This window comes from Cupressus sempervirens, chromosome 5 (genome assembly GCF_028749045.1).
Source record: "Cupressus sempervirens isolate cs-2001-9-10 chromosome 5, ASM2874904v1, whole genome shotgun sequence".
NCBI classification, from domain to species: domain Eukaryota; kingdom Viridiplantae; phylum Streptophyta; class Pinopsida; order Cupressales; family Cupressaceae; genus Cupressus; species Cupressus sempervirens.
Genome location: NC_143122.1, coordinates 59444644 through 59457255, shown reverse-complemented (window position 1 = coordinate 59457255; position 12612 = coordinate 59444644). Strand labels below are relative to the sequence as shown.

The window sequence follows — 12612 nt, the reverse complement described above, 5'->3', positions numbered from 1 at the left end:
GCTTTGTTTGAATAGTTCCAAATTATGCAATTCAAACTAGAAATTATCCAAGAAGCTAAGAAGGGGCTCAAGGAGATAGAGGGAAAAATAAAGAAGACTCAATATAGAGGATTTGAGCTAATGAGAGGGTTACACACCGACTCTCAAACTAGTAGTCAAGGAAAGGACCTCATTAGAATAGAAGTGATGAAAAGTAACTTCTCTACTTTTTTAGATAATTTTTCTGTAGTAGCTTCCAGTAGCCATAACAAAACTATAGAACTCTAGCACTAAGTGGATGGATACATGTGGTTGTGGAAGAGTTGCTAGATCAGTTGAATGTCATAAAAGAGTTGGAAAGGGAACGTACAAAATGGATTTTGAGATTCACTAATATAGACGTGCCCAATCATGAATAGCTAATCCCAATAATGGTTTTTGCCAAGTCACATAGAGCAAAAACTGAAAAGGGGAAGAAATCTAAATGATTCATATTATAACCTCTTTTTGTTTTCTTTTGTAATTTTGTAATATGACAAACTGGCACCTTGCCATTTGTCACCCTCAAAAGATGAACCAATTAAACTTCCTTTGTAACGGTCATCTCAAAACTCTATATGTATGAATTGAAAAGATTAATTAAAGGTTGAAAAAAAATTGGTGTGAAGTACTTTTTGTTGCAGAGACAATTGAATGGTGTTTTATGTCAATCATTTTATGTTCCAGTTAGTATTGTATTTATTTTATGTTTTCTCTTTTGTTTGAATTGGAATAAGGGAAGAACAAAATTTTACCTCCCCTGTCTTGAGGCAATAGATGAATGTGATATGTATTGTTATAGTTCATTCGATGAAGAGATTCTACTAGTATTTCTAATTTATTAGTCATAGTTTAGATTCGAATTAGCTTATTTAAGCATCAATTAATTATATTGATGGAATTTATGGAGTCACAAGATGTGTGGATGCATAAATTTGTTTCAGAATTGAGAAGTTTTTACCTACTTGAGTTGGATTTTATTTGGGTCTAGCTTGGTTATCCCTCTACTGTTCTCGGGTTAAGAACATACCCTAAAGTAGTTTCGAAAGAAAACAAAATTCATTGTAAATCTATTTCAGGGAGCTATACCTACCAATTCAGAGGAAAGCTAAAATATCCATAAAGAGCTTTTCGACTGTTTGTGATCAGATATTGTTCTGAATTGGGCATTAAAGAGTAATAATTTGAAAGAACAAATCTATTTACCAACACTGAGTAACAACAATGTCGAGCATTAGGAAACAGTAAAGATCGAACAATGTAGAGTTTACATAAAAGTCAGGAATGGAATACAGTTTGAGGCAAAATGATTATTAGGCTAACTTGGAAGGAACATTTAATACGTGTAGAGGTTTCAAAATATTTACATAATGTGGATCACAGATCCTATTTTTTGTGATCAACAATTTAGATGGAGAGGCTAATATGGAAGAATCTAGAAAACTCTTTAAATAGTGACAATTTTAACCTAGATCCAAAAGTGTGAGAGATGCATGTGTGAGTAAGAGCAAGGGCAAGACTAGAGAATTATATGCATGTGATCAAGGAGTAAAGTGAAGGATTGTGATTAAAAGTCAATGAAAGGTTTTATTATCATCTAATAGAGCAGGTGACCTATTCATAACAGTGAAGTGAAAGAAAAAAGACAAGTAATATCATATCAAAGGAGAGGATCAAATAGTAAGGAGAAGACTCGAAATCAGCTTACAGAGAAAATCGAGAGTCAAGTACTGAATTAGTTTTAACCAACTTGAATCAAGGTGAATCAAGGTAGATCTATTAACAGAGTAGTCTTAACATATCTTTGTAAATCTCCTAACATAGTTCTTACTTTGTTGTAAGTGTTAAATACTATAACAAGGTGAGACCTAGTAGTCTCTTAATCTTTTAATAGGTTAGACCCCTCACAGGGTAGATTATCTCTTATGATCAAACATTGTAACCTTAACTGGTTAACTTTATTACTATAGTTGTGAAGATTTGTGGGTGTCATCCCCACCCTAGTTTTACCTTAACCTCAGAGGATTTCTAGGTAACAAATATTGTGTTTTGGATTTCATTTTCATGCATGTGATTGATCATATTTATATGTTATAGCAGATTTACATTACAAGTTTTACAGGCACAATTTTACTGATAGATGTGAGTGAATTGGTGAAAAGTTTAAGTGCTTAAGATTTTGATTAACCCTCTTGCCCCCATCCCCCTCTCAGTATCTTGTTTATCCTATTTATTACTCCATCAATCAACAGATACATCAGTTCAGAGGCCTTTTCATGCAGTTCATTGCGCATTACTCATAGTTCTACCTCCTATATTTTGAGCTTCAATTTTGCATCAGAGTTATATGTTTGCATGGTTTTTAGATCATTTTTATGCAGTTTTGAGTGAGCTATCAGTTTAACTAACTTGAGGACAGTCTTGGTGGATTTTTTTTATAGTTTGGCGTAGTTTTGTGCTTTATTTTTCATGCATTATTCTTGCATTTGAATTAGGTTTTTTGATATATATTGTATATTGACCTCATTTTAAAATCTCTTGTTTCTATCTTAGATTTTTGCACATTGCAAACTTTTGAGTTGATTGTGGAGGCACTTTGTAGCAGAGATTTTTTCAACATTGATTATAATGATACAACAATTCCTTCTCATGATTCTCATTGCAATATTTTGAATTTCTTTCTTTTGTGTTGTGTTTATCCTTCAATTAAGCTATATTCCTTATTGTACATGTGAATCTTGATACTTGTAATTAGAGGTCTATGTTTTTGTTCTTATTCTTTTTGCAAAAAAATGAAAATCTTAGGTTTTCCTTTCAAAGAAAAAGATTTTGAATCCTTCCATTAGAATCACTTTTGTAATTGCATGCTTGTCTAGGTATTGTGAATATATGGTATTTTGGGTAGTTTTGTGTTGAAATATTGAGGTTGCATTTAATTTTTTGGCATATTACCTCATTTAGGATTTATTAATTTATTCAATCATTTATATTTCCTCATCTCTTTTCCTGCATATAGATTTAGTTTAGGTGAGCACTATCTAGGAACCAATTGTATTTGAAGATTCTACTCTCATTTTAGGAAAAAATGCCACCTAATAGAGTATTTCCATGTTTTGATAGGATAGCTAGATTCCACATCAAGCTATAGGCACAATCTTGATTGACAACAATGACTTCTTATCCTAACTGTAAATGCAAGGAATCATGGATGACTTGAGCTCTACTAGATGTAATCTCACCAACGACTCCACTCACCTATTACAAGCTTCTAAGAAATGCTCAAATTAATATTTCCTCTCTAATCCTAGCAAATGGATAAAAAATAAATATTCAACATAAATTGAAGTTAAATGCATTCAATCATCAGCTTACTACACAAGAAACTCCTGCCATTGGTAAGAAGCTAGTGGTTTGGGTTCATTCGATTCAAGCAAGCAAACATCCACAACAACTTACAATTAACTAAAATACTTTAACATGGAAAAAAAAATCTACTCCAAGCAAAAGAATGAGGAAACCATGCTACACTTCAAAGAAATATTAAGTAATCCACCATGGAGATCCAACAATGAATTACCAATTACTTTGACAAGCATTATAGCAGAAACTTCATCAAGTCTCTCCCTTAGCTTGCCTACCCTAATCTTCTAGCTCGCTTATTATATCGCCTAAACTAATGAATTATGAATGAGAAGGTCTTGGCCTTTTATAGATGTCTAGTTACAATGAGGGGCCAAGATTGTTTCAAAATCAAGGGTTGAGATTTCTTAAGAAAAACTCTAATTAGCATATTCAAATTTATAACTAATTAAATGAGGGCACCGCATTATGGACCAATAAGGAAAATCACAACGATTATTTCAACCAATGAGAAGGTTGGACACTTGGCACAATGTGATTGAATGATGCTCAAAACAAGAATTGTCTGATTGGAGGAGACAACTCAATTCCACCTCATTGTCCTTATCCTATAGATTCATTTAACCCTTTGACAAAGAGGAAATATATCTTGATACTCAAAATTTTAACCTTGATTAACTCTTCCAAAAATCAATTTATTGAGGATGAATATGATGGCCTCTATGACATTATCTTTCAATTCTCCTCCATCTTTTGAAAATTTCCTCATCGATTGACATAAATTTGCTAACATGAACCTTCTAATCTTCATCCTCAAACTCGAACTTGCAATTTGAGATTGTAGTCTTCATTGGACTCCTTAGGGTCTTCATTTACCCAAATCTTTATTGCTCTTGAGCTTGAATTGTACCACATCTCGATCCAAATTTTCCTCTCCATAGCTTGAGTTTTCCTTCCCACTTTGATTCCATGATCATATCTTAGCTTCATCACTCCGCCTCCCAAATTCACCTTGCATAACCAAGGGAGCAAAATAAAAAAATGAAATTCTCATGAAAGAAAACTTCTTCTAAATTTCACCTCTTTTTCACCATTGTGGATCATCAATTAGACTTTAGATTTAAAATTTTGATTAGCAAGTCAAAGATAAGACTCTCATGAGAGATGGACTCATGTGTGAATCACTATTCATGAAACATGGGTCAATGAGTTTGACTCAAAAACTACACAGTTAAATTCTGAGAGCAATATCACAATTCTTTTTCCTAGTTTGTTTACTACAATGTAGGCCAAGCAAAAGCAGCAACAAACTTTTTGTATTCTAATTATAATTTTAGTGGAGCAGGTAGCTCATGATAATTTTTTGGAGGGGGCTAAAGGTTGAATTTGAATCTTTTCCTACGAAATACGAGTTCTAACTTTTTAGCACTATCAATTTGAGCCAGTGAAAATGGAGTGGGGCTAGAGTTAGCCCCACCAAGTTAGAAGTGTTTTTTTGTCACATGTCAGTAATAAAAATAATGATATCATAAATTTAGGAGCTAAATTTTTAAATCTCAAAAACATTAAGAAAAATCATGGGACCGTCCCCCTTTAAATATTCCTAAAGACTCTCAGTAACTACCAAGTGTATTTTTAATGAAGTTTATGGAAGCCCCTCCATGAGACCATACCCCTTTAAATATTCTTAAAAACTATCAATAGCTACCATGTCTATTTTTAATGAAATTTAAGGAAGCCCCCTCCATAGGACTCTAGTCTAACATAACAAATAATTATCTTCTATACATTTTTTAAATATATATAAATTCATAAACTATAAGTTAGACTAAAATGTATCAAATTAATTAAATTTTATTGGTTGAGTTAATTATGCAAATACAAATATAAACTTATAGAAAATTTTCAATGGAACACTCATATTTGCTCATTTACGATAAAATTTAATTCTAATCACTTGCATTGTCCTTTAATTAATAAAGCAAATCACCATTGTAGTAGGGTAACACTTGATTCTATATTAATTGCATTATCCTTATAATTAATATTATAATAATAAAGAAGGAAATCACCGTTATAGTTCTTAAAAATCATTAATTTTAGGATGTCTTAAGATTCCTACCGTATGAGTTGAGGACCGTTACGTAAACATATCGAGTGACAACTGGTGATTGCTAATCCAACGGTGGGATTTCATCTCTAAATCCCATCACCATTATAAATCTTAAATAATCTTTAAAACATTATTTATATGCTTGCTTTATAACATAAAAGCAGGATCTGTAACCTCGTCTTATAAGAATATAAGCTTTAACATGGTTTCTCATTACAACGTAGTTAAAGATTTTTCTATAAATTTCCTGTTTTCTACAGCTCCGATCGTTGACTCTGTATTTTTAATTTTTTAAGGTTCTTTCCATTTTAACAAGAAATCTTTTTAGCTGCGAACGCGTAAATGGCAGAACACACAATGGAGGGTCTTATTCATACGAATAGATTGAAGTGATGCTGCACACAAAACAGTGACCAATTCTATTCAGATTAATTTAAATGTTTTTAACTGGAACTGGTATGATCCTAAATATTTTTGCTTACAAATTTGCATCATATTTATTGTTTCTGAAAGTTTTGTTGATATTTTCAAATCGTCTACTGATAAATCAATGTCATTTTTACCCCTGGATAAATACAAATAGTTTTCTATCTTTGATTATTCAGATATGACGATATAAGCTCCGCCATTTTTTTAGAGGCAAATTAAGTTATTCAATTTTAAGATAAAGTTTCAAAAAATCTCCAATTCCCCGTGTTAGCTTGAATATTTCTGAAGAAATGATTTTCACATGCAGGTTTGTATCGTTCTATGATCTATTGCCAGAATGAACGAAAGAAAAAAATAATAATAACTGAATCATAAAATGTGATAAAAACATTAGTGAAGAAAATCATTTAATTATACAAAATTCAAATTATGTCAATGTTCAAAAAAAATCATCTCCTTAGGTCAGATTGCATGGCATGATTTTTCTTTCCGTACATAAGACAATGCTGTACCATCACATTATGAAGACAACATTTAGTCTGAGTCTTTTCAGGAAGGCATCATGGATGAAGTTGAATAGTTTAGTTTTAGTATTTAAGGTGGTGATTGCAAGCTAAAACGAAGTCAGAGGCAATCTTCTCAGTTTTGTCAAAAAATCTTTAACATTAAATAATATAATTTTACTGAAATGTTCAAGTGCTTGAGCTTTAAAGAAAAATTAAAAGGTCTGTTACAATATCGTCATTAAAAAAAAATCGATGAGAAAATACTCTTTAAATTCCAATAAATTAAAAGCCCATGCGAACTCCACATGCAGCTGCTATAGACCGCACTGATCAGCACAAACAGCCTGCGTTTGATAGTCCATTTGCTTAAGAACCAAAAAAAATCCAAGTGAGTAAACATTACAGCAGAAGTTGCATTGTAATTTTATTTCAATCTACAGAGAAAAAGATCACTGCTTAAAGATAATTCGTATTGGCTCTGTTTTCTCTATCTAATTTTGCAGTTTATATTATTAAACCGATGTCCTGGGTGTTTCCCCGCCTTGCGCATTAATGCCCAAACCAGCGAAAACCAAATAACCATTGAAACCCTTGACGAGGATTATATATTAAAACACAATTTAGGGGAAACCGGTCATGTGGAGGGTAAACAGATCATTTGGATTGAATGGGTGAAAAACATATTAATATATACTATTTAATTATAAATCTGTGACTGTTGCTGTTAACTGGTTTAAGCTAGTTTTGCTCAGCACTTCCATTTAACTCGAGGTATTTCCGTAACATATCAACAAATAGAGTAAATATTGATCAACAAAAGGACGAGTGAGAAGCCAAAAAATCCGATAGGGCGTAGCGGAAATCTGCAGAATGCTCCAGAAGAGCAACAGGATGACGATGACGGCCATGCAGTGTGGCTGGTCATAAGGCTGTCTTCTGACCTTGGCGTGTCCTTTGGGATGGAATCGTCGACTTTTTGCATTGCTGACAGCGGGATTGATAGGGCCTTTGCTAGATCGAGGAACTCCCTGATTGTTAAAGCTCTATGGTTCCAAGCCCAACGTTGTTTGTTACCTTTGGGTTTTTTATCCTGATTTCTCTCTGTTAGAGTTTAGTGTGATCGGATTCTTTCAGGTGGACTGAGGTTTCTCGAAAGTCCTGAATTATGTATCAAATAGTGAGATTTCCAACCTTTGATCTACGAAGAGATATTAACAAGCAGGTGTGGGTATAATTATCCTTTATCGTTCCTTATTTCTGCATTTCTTTTTTGTATTCAAGTTGGTGATGATTTCCCGACTTCACAATTAGATGGCGATGATCTCCCCCAACTTCTCAACTGTCCCTTTAATAGATTATGCCCCTATGTGACCAAATCTTAAGTAATGTCTCATATTTGTCAAACCTTGTGTCAATGTGGAGTGACCAAATCTTAGATCTATCACTTTGTCCTCCGAATTTAGAACATGGGTGTAGCAGTTTACCAGTAAAGGTTCCTATATTGTGTGGACAAGATTTAGCAAATAATGGCATGCTGCAACGGGTTGCATGTATAATTTTAGATGGAAGATTCAATCGTGTCCTTCCCAAAATCAATCGAATCGTCTGAACATCAGAAAGTGTTATGCATTGGCTCCTAAAGTGATTAATCAGAAAGAGGAGGTAAGCCTTCATTTGGGTGGGTCTTCGGGTTTATGTACCTCTTAGCCCACCCCACGGCCACCTCCGAATTGGGTATGGCTTACGAGGCTACGAATGGCAAGGAGCTAGGGTAAAGGGTTGGCATTCAAGTCATGAATTCATCAGAGCCTTTTGACATTTTACCATTCAAGGATTTTCTTAGTGACTGCAGCACCATTTAGTTGTTTCCTATCCGTTGATGCGTTGGATGTTTAACTCCACAGTTTCATTTGGCCATTATTGTTCAGTTTTTTTTTCCACATTTTACCATTTGAGGATTTTCCTAGTGATTGCAGCACCATTTAGCTGTTTCCTATCTGTTGATCTGTTGGAGATTTCACTCCGCAGTTCCATTTGGCCGTTCATTGTTCAATTTTTTGCCACATTTTACCATTCGAGGATTTTCCTAGTGACTGCAGCACCATTTAGTTGTTTCCTATCTGTTGATCGGTTGGAGGTTTCACTCCACAGTTCTATTTGGCCGTTCATTGTTAAGTTTTTTTCCCACATTTTACCATTCGAGGATTTTCCTAGTGACTGCAGCACCATTTAGCTGTTTACTATTGGTTGATCAGTTGGAGGTTTCATTCCACCATTCCATTTGGCCATTCAGTGTTGAATTTTTTTCCTTTATTCTTTATGTAGTAGTATTTCAACTAGAGTTTAAATCAAATATCAAATAGAATGAAAAAATTAGAGTATTATATAGTTTTAAAAAATTATTATATCAAAGAATTTAACTCTATTATAAATCAATCAGTAATTAGAAGTATCTATAAAAACAAATGTTAAATAAAGAGCAAAAATGTTTATAGATTAACTTAGAACTAGTTCTCACTATTCAAAGTGTGAAATATTCTCGCTATTCAAAGTGTGAAATAGACACAGCTAGACAGGACAGTAAACCTAGAAATTGAAATTCATTGTCATTCCTCATCGAACTACTTAGAAAGTATCATAGACAGCCAGCCTTAAACATCACACTAAGGAAGAAATTAAGCTTGGAAAAATAAGTCAACTTTAACTATTTATGACTTTTAACCTAAAAATCAAGACTTAGTGTGTGATGTTTAAGCCATCCTCTCACACGCTACTTAAGCCTTTCAGACATTATTAAACACTTTCATCAATTTATTCAATAAATTTACCCTAAACAAAGACTTCATTTTTGTTTATTTTTAGTCTGCATATTTATTTATTTTTAGTCTGCATATTTAATAGAAGTATTCTGCATATTTAATAGAACATATTTTATCACAACATCACATTTTTAACATTACCCTAAAAAAAGATTTGATTTTTATTTATTTTTAGTCTGCACATTTAATAGAACGTATTCTGCATATTGAATAGAACATATTCTATCACAACATCACGTTTTTAACATTGTTCATCTTCTTTCCATATCTAAAATTGTGGCCTGTCTCATTTTTTTTCGTAACAATTTTGGTAACATACAAGTTTGGTTTTTCCCTGAACATGGGTCCTTCCATGATGCCCTCTGTTTAATGCAACAGTGAATAGAACGAATTTGGTAGAAGATTTGATGAAAGTAAAATTGCTTCGGCATTATCAAATAACATAATTAGTAAATTAGTTAGCAAATTATAAGATTCTTTCTATAAATCCCAAGTTGTAGTGTCACTCACCCTATACTCCTATTCAGGATGGCCAAGACTAATAAGATTTTTCAAATTAACCACTCCATTTATCTAGTTCTATCCTCAGCACTTCAGCTTTCCGCAGGTAATTTTCAAAAATTCCATCTTCTATCCTCATCACCTAGTTACATTATAATTGGTCATAGAAATTACACTTAAAAAGGAGTGTGCGACAGTTAAGCTCAGGGGAACTTACTTTATAGAGAGATTTCCATCATTTTTTCCTACATTGAGTCGAATAAGCTATCAAGAGTTTATTAAAGGCTGTGCCCACAATTCTATATATATATATATATATATATATATATATATATATATATATATATATATATATTCTTTCTTTCTTTTTTAAATTAGTTTTTTTTGGGTTTGTTTGTTGACAGTGTTGTGAAAGGAATGATATTGCATCAAAGACGGATTTAATATGCAAGTTGCAAGACACTCTGAAAGTGGGCTGTTCTTGTTCCCTAATGAACGCCGATCTAATTTCTGTATAAACATGCTGCACTTCAGTCCATGTACACAATCTTCCCTCTCAAATTCATACAAAAGCGTGGACTTTGAGGTTTCTTCAGGGATCCCAATCCATGTCATTCTTACTCTAGCTTCGAGCTTGGGTGATCTTAGTTTCTCAATCCAAAAAAGTATAAACGCTAAGTTCAGAAATTTTGTTTCAAGCTTTTGTCCTATAGTTGTTTGGCACAGATTAAAATCTGCAACCCCTCTCCCAGTTGCCTGAATAGTCTAATTTTTTTGGCTGGACAAGTTTGCACAAACTGAACTCCTATTTTTATAGATGAAAAAATGCAGGTAAGAATACTAACACAAGTAGAACAGTGGTTAAAATATGCTTTTCACATGTTTCTTGTATAATATCATGCAATCTCTTTGGAGATGTCAATTTTTAATTTAATACTCTGTTGAGTACTTGCCAAGGTCTCACCATATTGAAAATTTTGGGCCTGCCAAGTACTCTCCAAGTCCAAGTCTATAAAGTATGGACATTGTTCCAAAATAACCAGTACAATTTTCCTCGAGTAAGAAACAGTTAAAAAGGTATATTAATGTCTACTTAAAGCAGCTATATAGTTACAAAACCTGCAAAAACAAATATTCCTGAAAAAATATTCAACAGAGCACACATATGAGATTAATAGAACCATCATTTTCTATAACGTTTGCAGAATACAAGTTTAATCAACCTATCATTAACCATCTAATGATCAAGACAAAATTATGGTTAAAATCACCTAACATAAGTAGCCTATACACTAAATTTCAGCTGGAACTGTTAAGTCTTTCTGTATTGTAAAAGTCAAAATTAAAATCCCTGGAGAAATGCTGAAGTGCTTTAAAAAAACAAAAGCTTTAGTACAAGCAGAATAGTACATAGGAGTGTCACTTTATTGGTGCAAAGTATCGCACTAATACAGACAAAAATACATTTAGTGGCAACAAAATGACCTCCATCGGTTAAATTGGGCCCTGCCCATTCTTTAACAAGCTCCAACTGTCATATTCCAGAATATACATCTTCAACTCACTGGCTGCAAGAAAGATTTTCTTTATTTCACTTCTGAACTTGGGTAATAAGATGTTCCCCAAGGATATGTCAACAACGCACAATGCAGATCTTGATTTCTATCTGTTCATTGTTTCTTTTTGAACTATAGATTGGAGATATGAAAAGAATTGTCCACTGTTGTTCCCAGCAAAACATAAATCCAGAGTATGCATTTCACCATAAAATTGAATCCCAAGGCCCAAGAATAGTGGTTAATGATCTGGTACCTGAAGTACAGTGCCATTGCTCCAATAATCATTTTGTCTCTTTCTAAGATAAGGCACAAATAAAATTACATGCATCATGCAGGAACAGTTAACTAATGCTCAAAAATTTCAAGCAAGCAACTTGTTAAATCATTTATTTGAAAAGCTCAAACATTTCCTTATGAACAAAACTTCCATTAGGAGCCTTAGTTCTTTCCACCTTGTACCCTGGTATCACAAGCTATGTAAGGCCAGCCAGCTCATGTGCTTATCCAGGCCAAAAATGTTACTAACAACCATCAGGGCCAAAATTCATTCACATCTGTGCCTAAACCAGTTCCAAAGTGCCTCGTAAAACCATGCTCACTCATGCTGCCTCTTGTTAGACCGCGGATCCTGTACCAAGCAGGCTTACTTCTATTCGTTCTCAGAGGACCTGAGCAGCTATGCCTCCTGAAAGAGTCCGATGATTCTCTCATTAAAAATCCAGAAGAGAGCAATGCAGATGCTGAAAGTGGTCTCTCCATATCTAAACCCTGTGCTTGAAGTGGGCCTGAATCATAGTCAATTGTAACAAAAGAAGTAGCATCAGGTATGTACCGAGTGCTTGGCCACCATGTGTGATCAGAATCTTCTTTAAGCTCGATATGAGAGCTAGGCGAATCTTCTACTTGACTAGAGTTTTGAGATCCACCCTTGTTGCTCACATCCAAATCATTATACACAAGTTTTAAGGCTTGTACAACTTCACCCATAAATGGTCTGTGGGAAACCTCAGGCTGTACACACATTGAAGCAATGGCTGCAACTCGGGCCATATTATCGAAAGAAAAGGTTCCCTTTAGAGCAGGATCTACTAACATCTCCAAGCCTTCCTTTGTAGTAAGTAAGGGACGAGCCCACGTAACAAGATTTTCCTGCCCAGGCGGTTGGGACATGTCAACCGGCTTCCTTCCAGAAAGTAACTCCAGCAACACTACGCCATAACTATATACATCACTCTTCACAAGCAGATGCCCAGTCATTGCATACTCAGGAGCTACATATCTGCATGGGAAAGTACTTAAATGTGAGT

General features: G+C 33.9%; 1 protein-coding gene and 1 long non-coding RNA gene across 2 annotated transcripts in view; one reads left to right on the top strand and one right to left on the bottom strand.

Moving 5' to 3' along the window:
- The first annotated feature begins 5703 nt into the window (after positions 1-5703).
- Positions 5704-12612, top strand: part of LOC149554540 (uncharacterized) — a 35420-nt gene continuing 28511 nt past the window's right edge. The window contains exon 1 of the long non-coding RNA XR_016364382.1: positions 5704-5947. This is a non-coding gene — a long non-coding RNA (uncharacterized LOC149554540). The remainder of the gene's footprint in view (positions 5948-12612) is intronic.
- Positions 11044-12612, bottom strand: part of LOC149554539 (receptor-like serine/threonine-protein kinase ALE2) — a 54922-nt gene continuing 53353 nt past the window's right edge. Inside the window, exon 10 of the mRNA XM_089828586.1 lies at positions 11044-12584. Coding sequence (XP_089684712.1) covers positions 11837-12584 — 748 coding nt within the window. The 3' untranslated portion in view covers positions 11044-11836. The remainder of the gene's footprint in view (positions 12585-12612) is intronic.